This window comes from Mustela erminea, chromosome 8 (assembly GCF_009829155.1).
Source record: "Mustela erminea isolate mMusErm1 chromosome 8, mMusErm1.Pri, whole genome shotgun sequence".
NCBI classification, from domain to species: domain Eukaryota; kingdom Metazoa; phylum Chordata; class Mammalia; order Carnivora; family Mustelidae; genus Mustela; species Mustela erminea.
In genome coordinates this window covers 97,280,225-97,304,129 of record NC_045621.1, presented here as the reverse complement: position 1 = coordinate 97,304,129, position 23,905 = coordinate 97,280,225, and the positions used below count along the sequence as shown (strand labels likewise).

At 43.2% G+C, this 23,905-nt stretch overlaps 1 protein-coding gene across 12 annotated transcripts in view; it reads right to left on the bottom strand.

Moving 5' to 3' along the window:
* The window catches only part of NCKAP5 (NCK associated protein 5), a 970,240-nt gene that overhangs the window by 102,863 nt on the left and 843,472 nt on the right, over positions 1-23,905 (bottom strand). For all 12 annotated transcript variants that reach the window (XM_032354091.1, XM_032354099.1, XM_032354093.1 and 9 more), the window contains 4 exons: positions 21,276-21,377; positions 16,052-16,240; positions 1,355-5,124; positions 453-630 (listed from right to left, as the gene is read on the bottom strand). In XM_032354091.1, coding sequence (XP_032209982.1) covers positions 453-630; positions 1,355-5,124; positions 16,052-16,240; positions 21,276-21,377 — 4,239 coding nt within the window. The remainder of the gene's footprint in view (positions 1-452; positions 631-1,354; positions 5,125-16,051; positions 16,241-21,275; positions 21,378-23,905) is intronic.

Below are 23,905 nucleotides of genomic sequence, written 5' to 3'. Positions count from 1 at the left end.
ATTGGTATATAGACAGAACTTCCAAAAAAAGGAATAGTGTTTAAACTGAATCATCAAAATGGCCAATATTCTCTCCAGTTGTTTAGCACTTCTGGTTTTCATAACCATGTTCCTTCCTTTTTGTATCACTGGGAATGAAGGAAGAGATCATCAAACAAATCCCCTGCACAGGAGTAGAATTTGAAGATGACAGCTGACATCACAGTGTCATTTGCCAGCACTGTCTGGTTCTACCGTCCTCCTGAAAGGGGGCTAATGCAGCAGCCTTACCGGAAAGAGCGGCCCGTTTGCAATCTCGCTGCCACCTCTCTGCGGGAAGCCGTCACCAGCTTTCTCTCCTTTTTCCAGAACTTTCCTACCCTTCCCAATCTCTTGCTCATTCATTTCCAACAGCAAAGGGAGAAAGAACCCAGGCAGGTTCACTTCGGAACCAGGATGGGTGGAGCACTTACCAGGGAGCCTTTCGGTATTTCCACATCGGCCTTGGTTTTGATGTTTTTCTTGTGGTTTCCTTGAGTGCTTGCAGAGCTGCTGGTGAGACAGGAGCCCTGGGAGCTGCCCTTTAACACACTCCTGCAGGAAACATTATTTGATCCACTTTCTGTCTGTTGAGCTGCTTTCTTATCAACTCTGCAGGTAGAAAGTGATTCCTCTGATAAATTACATTGCTCTTCTTCAATCACTACTTTTCCCAATCCTTTAATGTTTAAAGTAACCTCTTTGTATCTCTTTGTCTTTAAACCTTTGAGTGATAAATGTTTGTCAGTGGCCTTGATCAAATCTTCATCTGACATTCCAGTAGTGTGTCAGTTTAGATTTGACAAAAATTTATTTTTATTTTTATTTTTTTTAACTGCTTGTGAGGTGTGGGGGGAGGAGGGAGCAAAATAAAAGCCACCGAAGAGTGATTGCTAAACACAAGTCTGGCTTAAGATCAGCGGGAAATGTAATTACCTCTGCAACGTTTCTAAGTATACGTTTGCTTGGTACAATCAATGAGGTCGGCATACCTTAAAATGTATGTATAATTTTCTTCCATTTCATGCCATGTGGGTACATTCACGGTTCCAGTATAGGTTGAATTCCTATCAACCTTGATAAAACTCCCCATTCTTTAATTTCAAAGACCATTGGTTTGGTTAACAAAGTAACATGGACTAAATTATCATTTTATTGCTAACTTTTATTTCATTGTTTAAATTCTGGCTAATGTAGAAAAGACTGCTATTCTGCATTTCTGCTTGTATGAAAACATGCTTGCCTAGGGTTTACTGGGTGGGAAGTCAACAACTCTCCTAGTTTCGGTGGGGGGAACCCCCTGACATTTCACACCCTCCCTTCGCCAACACGTTACCTGTTCAAAAGTTCCGTCATAAACGTATCTTTAGTAGAACATGTAACAGGACTGGGTCTATTTCTTGGTTCAAACTTCATTTGTTCATAAATGCCTTGCGGTGTTTTCAGATCATTTTTGCTTCGTAAACTACTGTCTGGACTCTCCGCCACCTTGGTGTTCCTGGTAAGTTCATTTTCTATTTTACGCTGCAGCTCAGGCTTCTTTTTCTCTTTTTTCTTCTCCGATTTTAGTTGTTTGTTTCCAAACCCCAAACCTTTTGCATCTTTTTTTTCCACTTTCGTTTTGGAGACATCCATTTTCCTGCTACTGAGAGCTGGAAGTCTACTCCGAAAACCAAACCAGCTGGCAAAAGAGGGCCCGGGCTTTGGCTTTGCTTCCACAGAGGGGGACTTTGTTTGCACTTGGCCCTTTTCCACATTTTCCTGAATGCACAACATGACCTTTTCTTCAATTGTAGGTGAGAGGGGGGCTTCGGGGCTCACAGCGCCAGTCAGGGTTGTAGAAGTATCTGGACACCTTCCAGAAGTCTCTAGCTTGGATGTCCTGCTCGGTTCAAAATTGGTCGGATGCTCTGTCCTCCTAAGATTCTGCAGGGCTTGTGGGCAGTCTGTTGGGGTGGGTGGATATCTGTAGTGGTCGCTGCTTGTTTCCTCAGGGACAGCCTCACTGGGGCCCCCTCCCTCGGGGTAACCCTCCTCGTCTTCCATTCCACATGGGGTGGGGAGCTCTTCGGATTTGGGAGGGACTCTCAAAGGCAACTTGCTTGGGCTCCCATGCTGGCTGCTGGAGCTGCCTGTACTCCTGGGGGAGCCTTGCCTGGAGGAGGGATGCCCCAGAGGCCTCCCAGCACCGGAAAGACCATCAGACATGGGGGCAGAAGGGGTCTTAGGCAAGCCTTCCGTGGAAGAACTCTGCCGGGTGAGGGAATTGCCTCTCTCAGCAGTGTTGGTGATAATCTGAGTTCGAACTTTGCCGGACCCTTCCATGGGCGGTGTAGGGGGCTTGTCTCCTGAGTAAGTGCTGAAACTCTGACTGCGGGCTTTGGCCCCATTCATGCCTAGGGCTGGTTTTAGGTGTGGCTTACTGGAGGAGAGGGATCTTTTCACAGACTTGTTTCCTACCCCATCTTTTCCATCAGCCCCAGGGACGCTGTTTTCTAATGACTCTGGCATTGCTGTATCCAGGGGGATCCCTTCAGGCCGCCTGTCTTGTGCCTGAAAACCCAGTGGAGTCACATTTCTTTCATCCCTTACGGTCTCCAGGCTCACTGGATTCCCCACGTCCTCAGGCTTAGACTTGCTCCCATCCACAGAACTTTTAGAGGCTTCATTCAGACTGTCTTTTTCATGTTTCCCTGGCACCGTGGAACTTTTCCTGAGTAACTGGGGAGACTTCATGAGAACCTTGAGCCCAACTGGGAGGCGAGTTTTCAGGCCTTTCTCATGAGCGTTTGGACAACCATATGGGGTGTTATGGCTTTTGGAAGACGGTGATGATGAGTGACTGCTAACCTGAGATGATGGTGCCTCATTCACCCCTAAGAAAGAAGGCTTAGCTGATGTGGGGATACAGTCATTCAGCTGTCCTTTTCTTCCTGGAGACACACTTTTGGAGGACAGGATTTCCAGTGGCTCATGGGCTAAAGGGCAATTCTTGGGAGTCCGTAACCCAGGGTCCATTTGTGTGGTCCCAAGCATTTGGTGAGGTGGAGTTTTGGGGACTCCTCTCTTTGGGGAGACCTTTGGGGGCCCTGGGGCCATCACAGCAAAGGAGCTGGAGGGGGTATGTGCGGAACACCTGGTTTGAATCACTGTTTCTGTGGAGGGTGGAGGGTGAGTGAAGACAGGCTTTCTGAAGGCCACAGGAGGTTTCTTCCCCGGCACTTCTGCCAGGATCTGATTAGAAGAAATAATAGGAGCAGAGGGTCCTTTCAGAGGGGGGGATTTGTACATAGTCCTTGCTGCTTCACTGGGGACCCTGGTTTCAGGCTTGGCTGATGAGGGTGGTGGCATGTAGCCGTAATTGGGCCTGACGAGAAGGGAGCCTGACCTGTCTGGAGGGGGTGGGGGGGAAGGTGACTTCACCCCTGCCTCTGGCCCAGAGTCACAGTGTTTGTCCCTCGTCAGGGATTCTCCATCATCACTAGGCTCAGTGAGGGACCTTGGCAGCAACTGTGACGCTGGAATCTGACTCTTGGAGCATGGGACCCAGTCTTTTCTGCTGGACATTTTGGAGCCATGAAGCAGTTGGCTGGGGTGTTTTGGAATGTGTGAATCCATATGTAAATCAAAAAGGGGTGCTGGGCCCTCAGTCTTCTTAAATCGGGAGAGTTTCCCAGGAGCTAAGGCTGGAGATTTTTCAAGAGACATGGGGCCAGAGGAGGGGACTCTTGCTGAGGCTTCAGGCTCCATTATTTTTGACTTCTGAGGTGAAGCCTTGCCTCTGGCAGGGCCTTTTGTCAGACTCTGCTTTTGATAGATACCCATGGACACCGAAGACCTAGAACTACTCTGGCATGACAAATTCAATGTTGGTTTGCCTGGTCTTTGTCGCTGAGGACTTTGTGTTACTGTCCTGGGGCTGAAGGAACCATTGCGGGCCACCACCATGTTATCTATGTCACCTTTTGGAATGTTTTTCTTGGTTTCCTCTTCAGGTCTCTTTAGGAAAGTGTAGTCTCTTGCAGCAGCTCCCGGCTGTAAATGAGCAATTCCCTGAGGTGAAAGTTCAGTGTGTTCTGCCTTGGGTCCAGTAGGGGCTTGGTTGATGGAAATCTCATTTCTGGTAACGGTGACAATGCCTGTCTGGTGAGAGCTGAATTCAATGGGCTCGCCGTCTTCGGCATCAAAGATGACAGTAATGCATTCTTCTGAAGAAGTCCTTTTTACAACCCTCTGCTGCTTAATGAAGCTAAATGTCTTTGGCCGACTCTCTAAGGGGATGGGTACTTGTTTTTCCTCCTCTTCAGGAGACCCAAGTTGAGATTTTCCAAATCCCACAAGGATGTCCAGATTCTCCATGGACTTGTCAGTGTCGGCAGTCAGTGACAAGTCTGAAGGGCTTTTCTCGTCACTGCTACCTATGTGCAACTCGTCGAGGGCTTCATTGTCATCGGTGTCTGAAAGCTGGAGACTGAGAGCCACATGGCCAGAACCAGGGTCGCACGGCTCTCTCTCTCTCCGTACCTGAGGCATCTGTGCATGCGGGCACAGCTTCCTCTCCAAGGGGCAGTTGCTGGCACAACTGGCCAGCTTTTCAGGCCTTTCCCTTGGGTAAACTGAGGATGTGCCTTCTGAAAAGTGTTTTCTATTCGGCTCCCAGCCAAATAGGCTGTCAGAAACACTGTGGGTTAATTGATGACTGTGCAGCCTGCAGCCCTGGCTTGGAACTGCCTGGAGCAAGGGTAAGGAGGAAGAGTCCTCCTCCGCGTCGTCGTGGGAGTCTGTGTCATAAACAAATGTCTCATGGGGCTCCTTGCAGGGGCTCCTCCTGTCAGCTGGTTTGCAGGGGGGATAGTCCTTGAGGCTGCTGCTCTTAATTCCTGGAGAATATATCCCTTCATTGGAGTTCATGCAATCTTTATAACCCCATTTGGTTATCACCGATGGGGGTTCAAGTAGCATTTTTCGCTTCTGTAGCTTTCTCAGTCCTTCCAAAATGTGACTTTCCTTGATACGAGCGGGAGGTAGTTCATCTGTAGGACTAGCAAAGCCACTCGGGAGTGAAGAGTCAATACTTAGCCTTTTATCCCAGTTTTGTGATGATTTCTAGGAAAGAAAAGTAGGTATCAGAAATCACTGAACCACGTGGATCACAACCGTAAAAAGGAAAAGTTTGTCATTAGACTTGATTCTAGCTGTTAAGTGTTCATTTATAAATGCACACTTTAATGACTTAATGCAAATTAATCAATAACAATGTAGCAAATCTCTGTTTTGCCAGCTTCTAAGCTAAGGAACCCACGGTATATTGAAGTAGTAGGTAAGAAGCCTGTCCTCGAGGAGCATGTAGATCAGTAGGGGAGAGGAGACTGGGTGTAAATAGCTAGAAGTCAAGGGAGCAATACCCAAGTGTATTTGTGTTTTATAATTGACCAACACAAATGTAGTAGGAATTCCAGAAATTCAGAGGAGAGAAATCAAACCTCTGCTAAGAAAAACCATGAAATGCATATAAGGACTTTTTTGCTCTGTTTTGATTTTGTTTTTTTAAAACCTACCTGGCCCTTGAATGAAGGGTAAGTTTGTCTTAGTTGATAAATGGGGGAAATGATTTCTGGGTAGAAGAAGTGGAGTGGCAAAGACCTGAATCATGAAGATAGGTTCAAGGTACACTTAGGAAATAGCCAGATATGGCCTCACTGTATAGTGTTTATGAAAGGTAGAGAGGGCAAATGGAAAAGCAAGTTGGTCCTTATCTCTATGGTCCCTTCCACTCTAAGGTTCGATACTTCTGTGACTTCAGGATTTTATTTGCTCGAAGGGGAACACCTGTGAGACACTTACATATGTATCTAACAGTAGGACGTTCCTTAGCTGTTAGAACCCTATGGTAATGATTCACCTACCAAGAAAGGTCAATTTCCTGTTCCTCATACCATTCCAAATACCAGGGCTAGTTTTGACCAAGAAAACGACACAGAAAAAGCATTATATCCTGCACAGACCTTCCTCTTTTTCATAGTACTGCTAATAAGAAGTGGTGGGGCAAAAGGAGAAAGCTAGCATTTCCCAAGCATCTGCTGCGTAGCAACCACTGGAATAGGGCTTTGATTTAATATTCAGAACAACACCGTGAGGAAGACATTATCAACCCTGTTTTACTAGGGAGGAAACTGAGAGGCAGCATGGTTAGTCTGTTGGAGATCACACAGTTAAGGAAGAGATGGAACAATGCTTTCTGCCCTGGTTTCCCAGGTTCTTCCTATGACTCAGCTACAAAGTGGTGGTGTGGCATTTTGCACCCAGGCAGCAGGTTGGCTCTGGAGCCTGCATGACTATAGGCATTGCCAGGTTCCTGGAGCCAAACTCAACCTCCACTCTTTCCTCTATATAAGTCAATTTCATAATAGAGATCGTAGGTTATCCTCACACCCCTCTCCTAAATGGAACCCGCAGAGGTTAATCACAGACTAAGACTCCGGGAAATCAGTGGGATTTGGGCACTAACCTCAGTCATTGTCGTCATCTTCTTCTTCTTCTTCTTTTTTTTTTTTAAAGCTATATGATAATGGTGAAGAACTTGGGTGAGTGAATCTGGTGGGTTTCAGATGTGTGCTCTGTGCCCATCCTGGCTAAGAGGACAACTCCCTTTGGCATCTCTACACCAGCTGCACCGTCCCATAACTGAGCACAGATCATGTGCTCCTATGCAGAGGTTGAAAAGTTTCAGAAACTTACATTGGAGCCTTGGTTTTTTGGTAAGTGGTGAACATCTGTTTGCATCTAAGACATTTCCATTAAAATGATGCTTGCTGTCAGCAATAACATATGTTGTTAATTTGTTTTTTTATTTATGTTTATTGTTTTTAAGTCAAATGATATATTTTCTTCAGAAAATTCTCCAGGGTCAGAAGTTTCTGTGGATAAATGTTGTTTGGTGATGCTTCTCCTTTCCTCTCCTTTTCCTTTATACCATTAAAAACTTCTTTGGACATCAGGAGAAATCCTGTTAGTGAGTCTGGGTATTAAGGACCAATGTGGGCAGGCTGCCACTGTTAGGATTTCTAAGAATTTTCATGATCCTGAGAGGCACATTCACAATAAGAAGAGGAGCCAGCAAAAGTACCCTGCAAGAGCTTGAAAAAGGCAGATTTGTTCAACCCGTGGAAGATGTGCTCAGTCTGCCTCCTGCTGCCTCTTCACAGCCTGTCCCCACTGTGGTCTGATTCATCCTAGGGCCAGTGGCTACAAACCTCCCAGGGCTCTCCATCCTGTGAGATTCCTCAATCAGTTTTCCACAGGATGTTATGGTATTTAATAACCTGAGAAAAGTTTGGAACACTCTGGAAAATTGAAAAAAAAAAAAAAAAAGCATGCATCCCCTGTAGGAGAGATGGCGGCAGGAGCCGGCATTTCCATAGGCAGCTTCAGGCTTTGCTTGGAAAATCGCTATTCCGGGGAGTGGTAAAATTAGCTGAAGGGTGCTCCTGGAAAAGCAATGGCCTGGGTTTGATGCCCAAAGTCCTTTCTTATCTCTGGACTGGTCAACAACAGTTCTACATAGTTTTTTTGTTTATTTTTTGTTTTAAAGGACATTCTTTGTCTTAAGATAACAAATCCATCCCAAACATGGCTGATTTAACAAAGCCACTAGAGCAGAATGGCGAGGGTGATTCTTGAACCAACTAACCAGCTCTGCTACTTACCAGCTATGAGATCTTTGGCTGGCTACTTAGTTCTTAGCACCTCCATTTTCTCATCTGTATAATAGGGGAATAGGGGAATCTATTTAACTAGGTTCTTAAGAGTACTGAATGAGCTAATACTTGTGAAATACTTTCAAGGCTGTGTGGGTCAGGTAAGTACTTGTGACTTAGACCCAGATTCCTCCAAGTAGGGCAGCCTAATTTATCTCCTGCAGGCTTCCTTTCTGATTCCATACAGAACAATATTAAAAAAAAAAATACTGGAGGAGTCAAGATGGCGGAGAAGTAGCAGGCTGAGACTACTTCAGCTAGCAGGAGATCAGCTAGATAGCTTATCTAAAGATTGCAAACACCTGTAAATCCATCGGCAGATCGAAGAGAAGAAGAACAGCAATTCTGGAAACAGAAAAACAACCACTTTCTGAAAGGTAGGACTGGCGGAGAAGTGAATCCAAAGCAACGGGAAGATAGACCCCGGGGGGAGGGGCCGGCTCCTGGCAAGCAGCGGAGCACAAAATCAGGACTTTTACAAGTCTGTTCCGCTGAGGGACATGGCTCCAGAGGCTAACCCGGGGCGAAGCCCATGCGGGGTCACCGTGGCCTCAGGTCCCACAGGGTCACAGAAGGATCGGGGTGTCTGAGTGTCGCAGAGCTTGCGGGTATTGGAACGGGAAAGCCGGCTACAGAGACAGAGCCGACAGTGAGCTCACAGCTCGGGCTTACCTTGAACCAGCTGCAGGCTCGGTGAGCTCAGAGCGCGGCCGGAGGTCAGGCAGACAGGAGTAACTGGGCGCTATTCTCTGAGGACAAACTGAGGAGTGGGGCCCCGGGCTCTCGGCTCCTCCAGGCCGGAGACCAGGAGGCCGCCATTTGTATTCCCGTCCTCCAGAACTCTACAGAAAGCCCTCAGGGAACAAAAGCTTCTGAAAGCAAACCTGAGCGGATTACTCAGCCCGGCCCCCTGGTAAGGGCGGTGCAATTCCACCTGGGGCAAAGACACTTGAGAATCACTAAACCAGGCCCCTCCCCCAGAAGATCAACAAGAAATCCAGCCAAGACCAAGTTCACCTACCAAGGAGTGCGGTTTCAATGCCAAGGAAAGCAACAGAATTCCAGAGGAGGAGAAAGCAAAGCACGGAACTCATGGCTTTCTTCTTGTGATTTTTTTAGTCTTGCAGTTAATTTAATTTTTTTCTTTTTCATTTTTTTTCTCTTCTTCTGCTAATTTTTTTTAACTTTTACCCTTTTCTTTTCTAACGTTTTTTAACTAGTTTATCTAATATATATATTTTTTCTTTTTTATATTTTTCTTTATTCGTTTTCTTTTTTTAAATTCTTTTCTTTTCTTTTTTATTTCTTTTTTTCTTTCTTTCTTTTTGAAACTCTTTTTATCCCCTTTCTCCCCCCTCACGAATTGGGATCTCTTCTGATTTGGTTAAAGCATATTTTCCTGGGGTTGTTGCCACCCTTTTAGTATTTTACTTGCTCCTTCATATACTCTTATCTGGACAAAATGACAAGACGGAAAAATTCACCACAAAAAAAAGAACAAGAGGCAGTACCGAAGGCTAGGGACCTAATCAATAAAGACATTGGTAATATGTCAGATCTAGAGTTCAGAATGACAATTCTCAAGGTTCTAGCCGGGCTCGAAAAAGGCATGGAAGATATTAGAGAAACCCTCTCGGGAGATATAAAAGCCCTTTCTGGAGTAATAAAAGAACTAAAATCTAACCAAGTTGAAATCAAAAAAGCTATTAATGAGGTGCAATCAAAAATGGAGGCTCTCACTGCTAGGATAAATGAGGCAGAAGAAAGAATTACTGATATAGAAGACCAAATGACAGAGAATAAAGAAAGCTGAGCAAAAGGGGGACAAACAGCTACTGGACCACGAGGGGAGAATTCGAGAGATAAGTGACACCATAAGACAAAACAACATTAGAATAATTGGGATTCCAGAAGAAGAAGAAAGAGAGAGGGGAGCAGAAGGTATACTGGAGAGAATTATTGGGGAGAATTTCCCCAATATGGCAAAGGGAACGAGCATCAAAATTCAGGAAGTTCAGAGAACGCCCCTCAAAATCAGTAAGAATAGGCCCACGCCCCGTCACCTAATAGTAAAATTTACAAGTCTTAGTGACAAAGAGAAAATCCTGAAAGCAGCCCGGAAAAAGAAGTCTGTAATATACAATGGTAAAAATATTAGATTGGCAGCTGACTTATCCACAGAGACCTGGCAGGCCAGAAAGAGCTGGCATGATATTTTCAGAGCACTAAACGAGAAAAACATGCAGCCAAGAATACTATATCCAGCCAGGCTATCATTGAAAATAGAAGGAGAGATTAAAAGCTTCCAGGACAAACAAAAACTGAAAGAATTTGCAAACACCAAACCAGCACTACAGGAAATATTGAAAGGGGTCCTCTAAGCAAAGAGAGAGCCTACAAGTGGTAGATCAGTAAGGAACAGAGACAATATACAGTAACAGTCACCTTACAGGCAATACAATGGCACTAAATTCATATCTCTCAATAGTTACCCTGAATGTTAATGGGCTAAATGCCCCAATTAAAAAACACAGGGCATCAGAATGGATAAAAAAACAAAACCCATCTATATGGTGACTCTAAGAAACTCATTTTAAGCCCGAAGACACCTCCAGATTTAAAGTGAGGGGGTGGAAAAGAATTTACCATGCTAATGGACATCAGAAGAAAGCAAGAGTGGCAATCCTTATATCAGATCAATTAGATTTTAAGCCAAAGACTATAATAAGAGATGAGGAAGGACACTATATCATACTCAAAGGGTCTGTCCAACAAGAAGATCTAACAATTTTAAATATCTATGCCCCCAACGTGGGAGCAGCCAACTATATAAATCAATTAATAACAAAATTAAAGAAACACATCAACAATAATATAATAATAGTAGGGGACTTTAACACTCCCCTCACTGAAATGGATAGATCATCCAAGCAAAAGATCAGCAAGGAAATAAAGGCCTTAAACGACACACTGGACCAGATGGACATCACAGATATATTCAGAACATTTCATCCCAAAGCAACAGAATACACATTCATCTCTAGTGCACATGGAACATTCTCCAGAATAGATCACATCCTCGGTCCTAAATCAGGACTCAACCGGTATCAAGAGATTGGGATCATTCCCTGCATATTTTCAGACCACAGTGCTCTGAAGCTAGAACTCAACCACAAGAGGAAGTTTGGAAAGAACCCAAATACATGGAGACTAAACAGCATCCTTCTAAAGAATGAATGGGTCAACCGGGAAATTAAAGAAGAATTGAAAAAAATCATGGAAACAAATGATAATGAAAATACAACGGTTCAAAATCTGTGGGACACAACAAAGGCAGTCCTGAGAGGAGAATATATAGCGGTACAAGCCTTTCTCAAGAAACAAGAAAGGTCTCAGGTACACAACCTAACCCTATACCTAAAGAAGCTGGAGAAAAAACAAGAAAGAAACCCTAAGCCCAGCAGGAGAAGAGAAATCATACAGATCAGAGCAGAAATCAATGAAATAGAAACCAAAAAAACAATAGAGCAAATCAACGAAACTAGGAGCTGGTTCTTTGAAAGAATTAATAAAATTGATAAACCCCGGCCAGACTGATCAAAAAGAAAAGAGAAAGGACCCAAATAAATAAAATCATGAATGAAAGAGGAGAAATCACAACTAACACCAAAGAAATACAAACTATTATAAGAACATACTATGAGCAACTCTACACCAACAAATTTGACAATCTGGAAGAAATGGATGCATTCCTAGAAACATATAAACTACCACAACTGAACCAGGAAGAAAGAGAAAGCCTGAACAGACCCATAACCAGTAAGGAGATTGAAACAGTCATTAAAAATCTCCAAACAAACAAAAGCTTCCCGGGGGAATTCTACCAAACATTTAAAGAAGAACTAATTCCTATTCTCCTGAAACTGTTCCAAAAAATAGAAATGGAAGGAAAACTTCCAAACTCATTTTATGAGGCCGGCATCACCTTGATCTCCAAACCAGACACGGATCCCATCAAAAAAGAGAGCTATAGACCAATATCCTTGATGAACACAGATGCAAAAATTCTCACCAAAATACTAGCCAATAGGATTCAACAGTACATTAAAAGGATTATTCACCACGACCAAGTGGGATTTATTCCAGGGCTGCAAGGTTGGTTCAACATCCGCAAATCAGTCAATGTGATACAACACATCAATAAAAGAAAGAACAAGAACCATATGATACTCTCAAAAGATGCTGAAAAAGCATTTAACAAAGTACAGCATCCCTTCCTGATCAAAACTCTTCAAAGTGTAGGGATAGAGGGCACATACCTCAATATCATCAAAGCCATCTATGAAAAACCCACTGCAAATATCATTCTCAATGGAGAAAAACTGAAAGCTTTTCCGCTAAGGTCAGGAACACGGCAGGGATGTCCATTATCACCACTGCTATTCAACATAGTACTAGAGGTCCTCGCCTCAGCAATCAGACAAGAAAAGGAAATTAAAGGCATCCAAATCGGCAAAGAAGAAGTCAAATTATCACTCTTCGCAGATGATATGATAGTATATGTGGAAAACCCAAAAGACTCCACTCCAAAACTGCTAGAACTTATATAGGAATTCAGTAAAGTGTCAGGATATAAAATCAATGCACAGAAATCAGTTGCATTTCTCTACACCAACAGCAAGACAGAAGAAAGAGAGATTAAGGAGTCAATCCCATTTACAATTGCACCCAAAACCATAAGATACCTAGGAATAAACCTAACCAAAGAGGCACAGAATCTATACTCAGAAAACTATAAAGTACTCATGAACGAAATTGAGGAAGACACAAAGAAATGGAAAAATGTTCCATGCTCCTGGATTGGAAGAATAAATATTGTGAAAATGTCTATGCTACCTAAAGCAATCTACACATTTAATGCAATTCCTATCAAAGTACCATCCATCTTTTTCAAAGAAATGGAACAAATAATTCTAAAATTTATATGGAACCAGAAAAGACCTCGAATAGGCAAAGGGATATTGAAAAAGAAAGCCAACGTTGGTGGCATCACAATTCCAGACTTCAAGCTCTATTACAAAGCTGTCATCATCAAGACAGCATGGTACTGGCACAAAAACAGACACATAGATCAATGGAACAGAATAGAGAGCCCAGAAATAGACCCTCAACTCTACAGTCAACTAATCTTCGACAAAGCAGGAAAGAATGTCCAATGGAAAAAAGACAGCCTCTTCAATAAATGGTGCTGGGAAAATTGGACAGCCACATGCAGAAAAATGAAATTGGACAATTTCCTTACACCACACACAAAAATAGACTCAAAATGGATAAAGGACCTCAATGTGCAAAAGGAATCCATCAAAATCCTTGAGGAGAACACAGGCAGCAACCTCTTCGACCTCAGCCGCAGCAACATCTTCCTAGGAACAACGCCAAAGGCAAGGGAAGCAAGGGCAAAAATGAACTATTGGGATTTCATCAAGATCAAAAGCTTTTGCACAGCAAAGGAAACAGTTAACAAAATCAAAAGACAACTGACAGAATGGGAGAAGATATTTGCAAACGACATATCAGATAAAGGACTAGCGTCCAGAATCTATAAAGAACTTAGCAAACTCAACACCCAAAGAACAAATAATCCAATCAAGAAATGGGCAGAGGACATGAACAGACATTTCTGCAAAGAAGACATCCAGATGGCCAACAGACACATGAAAAAGTGCTCCATATCAGTCGGCATCAGGGAAATACAAATCAAAACCACAATGAGATATCACCTCACACCAGTCAGAATGGCTAAAATAAACAAGTCAGGAAATGACAGATGCTGGCGAGGATGCGGAGAAAGGGGAACCCTCCTACACTGTTGGTGGGAATGCAAGCTGGTGCAATCACTCTGGAAAACAGCATGGAGGTTCCTCAAAATGTTGAAAATAGAACTGCCCTATGACCCAGCAATTGCACTACTGGGTATTTACCCTAAAGATACAAACGTAGTGATCCAAAGGGGCACGTGCACCCGAATGTTTTTAGCAGCAATGTCTACAATAGCCAAACTATGGAAAGAACCTAGATGTCCATCAACAGATGAGTGGATAAATGGAATACTATACAATGGAATACTATGCAGCCATCAAAAGAAATGAAATCTTGCCATTTGCGACAACATGGATGGAACTAGCGCGTATCATGCTTAGCGAAATAAGTCAAGCAGAGAAAGACAACTCTCATATGATCTCCCTGATATGAGGAAGTGGTGATGCAACATGGGGGCTTAAGTGGGTAGGAGAAGAATCAATGAAACAAGATGGGATTGGGAGGGAGACAAGCCATAAGTGACTCTTAATCTCACAAAACAAACTGAGGGTTGCTGGGGGGAGGGGGTTGGGAGAAGGGGGGTGGGGTTATGGACATTGGGGAGGGTATGTGCTTTGGTGAGTGCTGTGAAGTGTGTAAACCTGGCAATTCACAGACCTGTACCCCTGGGGATAAAAATATATGTTTATAAAAAATAAAAAATTAAAAAAAATACTTGTGAATTATAGAAGAACCACTGGCCATATATTTATTATTCTGTAAGTTAATATTGTAGTCCCCTTCAAGTTCATATTCTATGAGTTTATTACGTTAGTGAATACTAAATAAGTATGTGGCACATAGTGAGCACTGTAGATGTTCCTGAAATAATATAAATGTAAATGCCTCTATGGGAGTGGATCCAGTTTGCTGGGTCCTTGAGAACTAGGACTTCTCCCTATGACATCTCGAGATCACGGTCACCTGAGTGTGCATGAAGTGCATAAAAACTTAATTTCTCGTTTTCAGGGAAGAGGTTTCCTTTTAAGATCAAGGATTATTCAAATTAGGAGAATTTCAGAAAAAAAAAAAAAAAAGAAAAGAAAGTCAAAGCAAGGCAAAGAAACACAAGATAAAGGCTCTGAGAAGGAGCAGGGGTCAGGGGGTGCCAAGAGAGGAGAAGCCAGTTACAATCACAAAGACTGGGAACATCCCTGACTGGGCTTCCCAGTGTGTCAAGAGCCAGGACCCAGCAATCATTATTCAGAACTTCGAACATCTGCTCAGAAGGAACAACTCTAATAATATACATACTTTGTATCAGAAGGCTGTGTCCAAAGGAATAAAGTTTGGAATTCAAGTTCAAAATTTTTTTCCAAGTTCTGGTTCAGAGTATAACAAAGCTACTCCCTCACTACTATTTTCTGCCGGTTACAGAGTCCTCCTGGTTTCTATGCTTCCAAATTGTAAATGGAGTTTACATGAATGATAGAAAAATGACCTCCGAACCTTCTGATTCAGGGTTGCCATGCTTGTGTACTCTGCTTTTCTTCAACATCAGGAAGCTGCAAAGATAGCTATTCCAAACACTTGGCTTTCCCCAGTGTCCAAAGATGTTTGTTCAGAGCCTGAAGGAACCTATGGTTGTGCGGGTCCCCTTTACAGATGGGAGCCGTGGAGCGGCAGGACTTAGTTAATAACCCGGAAGCCATGGTCCCTGTCACCTGCCACGGTACTTTCTCTCTCTGCCATATCACCCTCCAATTTATAGTCAATTAGTGTTTTATGAGGCTATAAAATTGAGTAGAGGAGGTCAATATAATACATGCTATGCTTGAGTAGTAAATTCCGACAAAGCTAATGATACTTTGAAAAAGTTTTGGTCATTTATTCTGAGTTGATGCACCACCCTCCCTGTTGTCTGGTGGGGGGATTCTCTTTGAGTTCTCAAGGGATGCTCCATCTGGGTTGGCTTGGCAAGTGGCCTCGCTCGGTCTCATTTGCGGTGGACATTAACAAGTCTCTCGGAGCGTCACAGTGATAGAGGGTGTCCATAAAACTAATTGGAAATGTCTGAGTTGGTCTGAAGTGTAGTCAGTTCCATTAGGCTGGGGCTCTAGGTTCCAACTTGACATAAATCTAGGAGTTTGGTGGGCTCCAGCAAAGCACAGAAGGAAAATTCTTCCTCCCTCAAACTCCCTCCCATGCCATCCAAGTCATTTGGGTCAAATCATCCCTCCACTCCTCACTTGCTGTGTGACTTGTGGCAAGCGATTTAACCTTTTTGAACCGGCTTCCTCTCCCATATAAAGGAGGAAATGAGATCCCCGTGTCTAGTTTTGTGGGGAGTGAATGAACAGGCTCTCGGCAAATGGGCATTCTTTTTTGAGCCCTCCACCCACCTTCCACCTTGTGACCGGAAGGGGATTCTTTTCTGGCTCGCTCTGATGCTCCAGTGCCTTGAAAGGAGGCCTTACCCTTTTCCTGAGGTTCTTCCCGTCATGCCACGTGTAGGAGGAGCCACTGGAGTACTCGCTGCACGTGCTCGAAAGAGACAGCTCACTGCTGCTGCAGCTGTTTCGAGGACAGAGACGACCAGGGATGACAACCCCCAAACCAGGGCATTTCAAAGCAGGGACTCCTGATTTTGCACTCAGCTGACATTCCTAAAAAAGCAGGAGAGCTCTGAGTGAGGGCTTTGCTTAGGGGACAGCAGATACCAAGTTAATATTAGAGCGAAGGTAGCCCAGTGGTGAGAAGCAAAGCTTTTGGGTCAGACAGATTAGGGGTTCCAATCTTGGCTCTGCCTCTTACTAACACACTAGGAGGAATTATTTAATCCCTTAGAGCTACACTTTTTTAAAAACGTGAATAATGATAATACTGACTACCTTATGGGGTTACTGCAAAGACCAAGTGGGGCTCCAGGTCGGAAGCGTATAGCACAGTACCAGGTCTAAGTAGGTGAGCTGCCCTCACCATTAGGCAGAATTACCACAGTGGAAACTTCCCACTTTAACCAGGCATATTGGTCAAAAAAATCAGATCAATATCAAGACAAGACTAATGGTCCAGAAGCATAAAGACAAGAGTAACATCTTTGGCTGTAGGGTTCAAGAGCATGAGCACTAGACTGGGAATCTAATGACCTGGACATCACACTGCTACTGGTATGACATATTGAGCAAAGAATGCATTTAACTTCCACGGACGTCAGGGTCTTCCTTTGCGGTGGGGGGGAGAGGGGGTAACAGCTCTACCAGATTACTCCCAGGGTCCCCTATGGCTCTGACAGCATCATTCCAAATCAGGACTCAAATGCCCAGAAGCCATGTGCAGTGGAGCATCAGTGAGGAATCATGAGGTTCTATTGTAAAGGCTATAGAACTTTTCATATCAGCTGGCTGTCCAAATGATAAAAACGGTCACATTGAGTAGATTTGGATTCCGCACAAAAGATCCAGGAGGTTAGAACTCTAGGGGGTAGAGGCACAGGCGACAGAGTTGTAAACATCCCAGCACATCTTGACAGCCACCTTCTCAGCTCCTAATGTAACAGATGAAGCTCCAAGAGTTGGCCAAGCTAAATTAATTTAGCATCCTGATCACAAGAACAAAGTCTCTCCTTACAGCCTCACTCCAGTCTCCTATCTATATAAAGCTTGTCTCAGAAACTCTTTGATGGGGAACCATCTGTCTTCGTGTCATTTGCAGAATGGCAAAGCTTCTTACTTATGCAATTTATTGACATTTTACTGGTGCGTTTAGTACCTGAGTACTTATCACTATTCTCCAAATGCAATTCCAGCTGACGGTGACCAAACCCCTGTTCGAGGAAAACAAAGTGTGCTATCCTGGGAGTACTCAGGGGACATGCTAACCTCCCATGTAAGTACAGAGGCTATGTTTAATTTCCCCTCTAATCAGTATCTATAATGCTTCATAAAGTTAGATTTTCATATCAGGCATCTGCCCGCTACCAATACTTCATTTTTGCTGCAAAACAATCCCTTTAAGTGATCTAAGAATGCGAAGGAATTTTACTACTCTCTTCCCCAACAGCTAAAAATCTGGCTCTGAATATCACTGAAAAAAGAAATTTGTCTTAAAATTGAGCATTCAGCAATATCTGTTGATTGATGACCTCGTTTATTGGTGCATGTGGCTTAGTTAAGGGGAGTTTGTATTTGTCTGGTGACAGATGCCTACAAGCCGTGGTGCCGTTGTGTGGGAACGCCTGACACTGACGCATCAGCCCCCACCCCCCCACACACCCGAACCCGCTTTCTGAAGTGACACATCACACTTCACTTCTGCTTGGGTGCTTTCCATTTCTGCCATCCCCAAATCTCTCGCCTTTTTCGTTGTTTGATTAACTGAGGTGGCGCTTTCCTTTAGGACTGCCTCTGCTCGGACAGGGAGGTCTGTTCTCCAGAGACAGACTGTGTCTGTGTCCTGAGAGGCCATCCAGATCTAAACTTTTCCAGAAAATACCCTCTCTTTTCATGCTCTGCAAGGCTTCTGGTTACAGCTCGTGCTCCACCTTTCCCCAAAGTATTGAAGCTTATGTGATTTTCCTCTCTTCCCCCACCTGTTCCTTCCCACTCCACCTCTCAACATGTTATCTGTTCTTACAACTCAACTCAATTCCCAGGCCTCTTTCTACACATAAGCATCCTTGTCCAGTTGTTGTCCACGTGTGTACCTCTGGGATGATGTTGGATTCAGAGGACAGGAAATTTGACCTCAGAGCTAGCAAAGGAAGGAACTGCTGCAGCTTATTTATTTTTTTAAATTAAATTTAATTTTTTTTCAGTGTTCTAAAACTCATTGTTTATGCACCACAACCAGTGTTCCATGAAATACTACTCTGAGAAACAAGCTGAGGGCTTTGAAGGGGAGTGGGGAGAGGGGCTGGGTGAGCCTGGTGGTGGGTATTAAGGAGGGCACATATTGCATAGAACAGCTGCCTCTTCTTGACCGTGAATGTGAGCTGCCCGGATGGGATGAGGATACTTTGGGGAGGTGGGGAAGGCCCATCACTGTCGTGTAGAGGAAGATGGGGTTGAGGTAGTAAGCAGGGATGTGTAGGCGTCTTGTACTTCACTGTGCACACATAACATCTGAGATCTTGCTAAACGCAGATTCGGATTCAGCCATGCTGAAGTTGAATCAGATATGTCATATTTGGGGGACATTTCCAGGTGTTTCGATGCTGCTGGTCCAGGACTCTAAGTAGAAAGCCCCCAGGGGAAGCTGTGAGAGAGGTCTACCTCCTATGTGCGTTATTTGGTAGTGAGCTTTGTCACCTCACAGCCTGACTGGGACTGTGTGGAGCAGGATGAAGGGGATACCCAAAGCCTACCCTGGGCCATGCACTGGGGAGAGAGAGAGTGTGTGTGTGTGTGTGTGTGTGTGTGAAAGAGTGTGTGTGGGGGCAATTACAGGCTAATTTCTTACAAAGAAGAGGGCCAGGGTCACCTGGGTGGCTTGGCTGGTTAAGCATCTGCCTTCAGCGCAGCTCATCCAGGATCCTGGGACAGAGCCCTATGTTGGACTCCCAGCTCAGCAGGAAGTCTGCTTCTTCCTCTCCCTCTGTCTGTCCTCCTGCTTCTGGACATACCCAGTAACTCTCTGTCTCTATTTAAAAAAATAAAATCTTAAAAAAAAAATTAAAAGAAGAAGAGGGCCAGTCCTCCCTACTAAGGCATTATATTTTCCCTACCTTAAATAATCAGCGTTTGAATTTAATAAGGGATCCAGGATCTCAGACATCACGGTTGCAACGCGAGCTCCTTTTTCCTGCAGTTTCCTTCATCAGCACAATATTATCAAGCAGGATTATCTACTCCAGCGAAGAGCTGACTGTTCTGTGGCTGAGAGCTTGAACTTTAAAGCCATGTACCAGGCTGAAATCCTGGCTCTTCCACTTGCTAACTCCTTGACTTTGGGGAAGTTACTTAACCCTTCCTTGCCTTAATTTTTTTCTTTGTAAATGGAGATGAGGAAAGCACTGACCACTTAAGATCACTGTGAATGTGAACAGCCCCTGGCATATAGTAATGCTTAGTAACATCCAGCTGTTGCTACTATTAACTTTTGTTAAGATCCTTGTGTCTTGACTCTCAAAGTAAATCCTAAGTTTACAGTCTCCCTCAGAGACGCCATATTGTTCTTCTTACTGTACCAGTGTTGTCTGATGCCTCACACACCAGAACAGGACTGAGCAACAGCCAAAAGTGCAGGTACACTTTGTTTCTGGAAGTCCTGATGCGAGTTTCTGTAGAGACATGCTAGCAGATACCTGTCTGGTGTCATTCCCCATCTCTGCTGTGGTGTTATGTGGCTGAGGCACCGTACCAAGTGTGAAGAAGAACAGAAGAGGACTAAACAGCAGAGATCTTACTATTGCCCCAGTGTTGTTAGCGGGAATTGGGGGACCAGCATTTTATGGGTTATGTCATGTCATCCTCAACACAATTTTCAGAAACAGAAAAGAAGTATCATTATACTCATTCTTCAGATGGGGAAATTGAGGCACGGAGGCATTAAGATTTTACATAAGGTCCCCCAGCCAGTACAACATTCTAATATTGGGCCCAGGTTCTAGCCCCACTGCCATAGCACAGATAAGGCCTTCACAACAAGCAGAACTGGACGAACACTGACCACCAAGCACCCAACTGGGAAGAGTTCTAATTTGTGACAGATAATGATTATTATTAAACTTATTCTCTGCCCAAGTAAATGGATAGTGGTTTCCATTGTAACATTCTCCTTACTACGTGGAATTCACCAGCAAAATACCCCCTGTTTGCACTACTTGAAATGTACTTTTCTCATTGTGTGTTTTAGATCACTACCTTGGGTGACTCATAGGCTTTAACATCCTTATTGAGAAATGCAATACAAAATCCACAATTTCAGTTTAAAAAAGGAGAGGGACAGAGAGAATGATGGCAAGAGTTTCTTGGGTAAATACTGCACACTTAAAAAATTCCTGACCTTAAGGCCCTATGATAGATTGGACGCCATTATGGTCTTCATGAATGTTTAAAGTGACAGCATTCCATTGAAATTTAATTCCAATCTAAACTGAGAATATTTACCTTTGATACAGAATATCCTATCTACACTGATAAAATTGTACAGTAAAATCAAAAGCCAATTATCCACAGATGTTCATCCATCATTGTTTTAGGCCTAATGTTTTTCATTACACATTTATTTGGCTCTTGTATTTTCCAAGTTACTTGCTTTATGTCGATGAGAGTTAAAAGCCACGCTGCTTGAAGTTTTGCCAAATAAGCACAAAGCTAACCCTAGCAAAAGGAAAAAAATGTACAGCCCATGAATTTTTAAAAGTTCATACATAATATATCATAAAAGTAGGATGAATAATATAGGACATGGGCTTTAATAAAAAGCTCCTTGACCATTTCTCAGAGACTCTGAGATGTAATCAATACCCAAAAAGGTATCTTGGGGACAAAGCAAAGATTTATGATATTTTTGCTGGGAGTGACACTTTCTGCTTACTCTATCAGCTGGGGGACATGATATTGAATTTCAGAGAACACAAGAAAGGGAGGTATTTTTATCTGCCTGACAATGCTTCAAGGATGTGCTTTATGGTTCACTTGTGACATCATATTTGATGGAAGGAAAATAACCTAAACAAAAGGCAGGAGGGAGACTCACATGCATCTCAACATCAGTCCGTGACTGCGTCAGACTTCGGCTTCTTTCCATGTCTGAAAGCAAATCTCCGGATGAAAGATCTAAGATACGTGAGTGAAGTTTCTAGGTGGAAACAAGCAGAAACATGGCATAGCGATGACTTCATTGTTTGTTTCAAAATCCTGCCTTGGACAGCTAAATCTTAAAGGAGTTGACGTTTCTAGATTAGATAATACATAGCCTACCTCCAAAAAGTTTATTCTAGTTTGTTGGCAACACACACACACACACACACACACACACACACACACACATACACACACACACACGCATGCAAACTCGAGCTTATAAATAATAATTACGCTCTCACAGTTTGTCAGTCTGTGCTGGAAAATAAGTAGTAGGAAAAAGTAAGTTGTAGGTGGAAAATAAGTAGCAGGAAAGACATAAATCATCCAATACACTTATTGGCTGGTATTAAAATTAACTTTTGATATCCACATTAGAAAACAATCACCATGTTAACCTTATTACATTGAGCAGTGGTTAAAATCTGAGCAAATAATTAGAAAAGTGACCTTATTTCTAAATAGCATTGATCTTGTAAAATCTTCCCTTGGACACATTTTAACTCAAAGTCATTAATGTCATCTGTTAGGAACAATTAATGTGAATAGAAAATAATTGCATCTGGGATCTGGGGACTTGGAGGATTTTGTACATTAATATTCACATGCTATTTGATTATATACCCAATTCTTTATTTCGGCTTTGCTTGGGAGGCCTGCTAAACCAGGGACATTTCACTATATTAATCTTCATACTAATTACTTAAAGCTTTTCTGTGGACATTAAATTTGATCTGTTTAATTGCAAATACAATAAAACTCCTGATTTATGTCTAATGTTTCTGCTAGCCTGATGACAATTTAAAATGGTACTTGTAGCCTGGTTGGTCTTGGTTACAACTTTTGCGACTTCGGACACTAAAAAATTGAATTGGGTAAGTAAATAATGTAGCTAAGCATGCCTCCCTGACCTCTGCAAAGTTTTACTGGTCCTTTCTCTTCCTGGAAAGGCCCTGCTACATACTGATGTGGATCCAGGAAACGTCTCAGATTCTGTGCCACTAATTAATGTTAGGATCCTCTTGGAGTACAGGGGTGGCTCCACGGGTCCCTCTGTCCTCGCAGATGCACCACGTTGTCAGTAGAGACCATAAACTCTGCTGACACGAGGCACATTAGCTACATTCTCCATTGAACTCCCTATAGCCTGAACTTGCATGAGAGCCCTGTGTACTTGCTTGGATGGTCACTTGACAGACATGCCTTCAGCGGCCGAGCGACGGAGGGCGCTGAGGTAGGACTGTGTTGCCTCCCTCTGCAGGAGCAAAGGCACTTTTTTCTGCTATGGCTCATCCTCCTTCTTCCAAGTGAAGCTCTAAATCACTATTTGCTTCAGACCAATACTTGGACTTCCCTCAATCTGTGTTTGCAGAGTACTTTCACCAAAATGGGCCTAAATCTTAACCTGGTTGCCTGTTATTTTGAAAGTTCTAATTTCTCCAGCAGAGCTAAGACATCAATAGGTAACTAGAATCAGGATATTGTTTCTACATGATTTTTAGAATCCTTACCCCAAGCTCCCTCTAGAAACTGAGTCTCCTGGGGACAACAATCACAGTGGGTAATACTCAGTGAGTAGTATTGTAGTTTCTAAAGGAAAGATGTCTTTATATTTTTCTCACCCACACATAGGTTTTAAAGTTTGAGAGAGTGCCAAAAGAATGATAATGTTCTGAGACCTAAGGAAACACTTATCAATATGCAAACAGTCCAAGAAGTTATAGGAAATGACATTCAAGAAAAGAAATGATGAATTTGAGTGGTATGTCATGTGATTTTAGGGAAGAGTCCTTCTCGATTAGACATCTGAGGTAATTTGGTTCATGGTTGCTTTTCACTCATCAAATATATGATGTCATCCTTTGCTTTCTGCATGAATATATGTATGTATAAATGCATCCTCCTAGATGATGTTATATTTTAGCAATGTATAGCCAAACTCTCAGTTCCCCTAAGTTGAAGTCAGTAACATTATGTGAGAGATGGGACAGGTCCTGGCTCAAGGGGCCAGGATACATTAGCTCCAGCTCTCTAAGGCACAAATGTTACCAGGTCTTGGGAATGTAACTGAATCTGCCTCAGATTCCTTGCTGGTGACAGAGGGCTGAGAGTGGCTCCTTAACCTACCCCACAGGTAGGGAGAGGAGTTGCCATAGTCAGGAACAGGAATAGGTAAGACAGTACACTGAAATTCACAGAGCCTTACACCAATTACTTGTCAAAACTGAGAGTCGATGGTAGGCAATTTCTTGAATGCTAAGGCACATATGAATCCTCTGTTGTTACAGTTTCCGCATATGTAAGGCAAATACAAAATGACTTGGAAAACAAAATCTATTTCTGTGTTGAGGCCACAGGCAAGAAAATGGTAGGTAAATATCATCCTTCCATACAACTTGCTTTAAATAACCATGAAAGCTCTCAAGCTCAGAGATGTTCCACTTCCTTTTTGCTGGTGGTGTTACACCACCTTAAAATAAGAATTTTTATGAAAGGCTTATATTTTCACACATGTATAGGTAT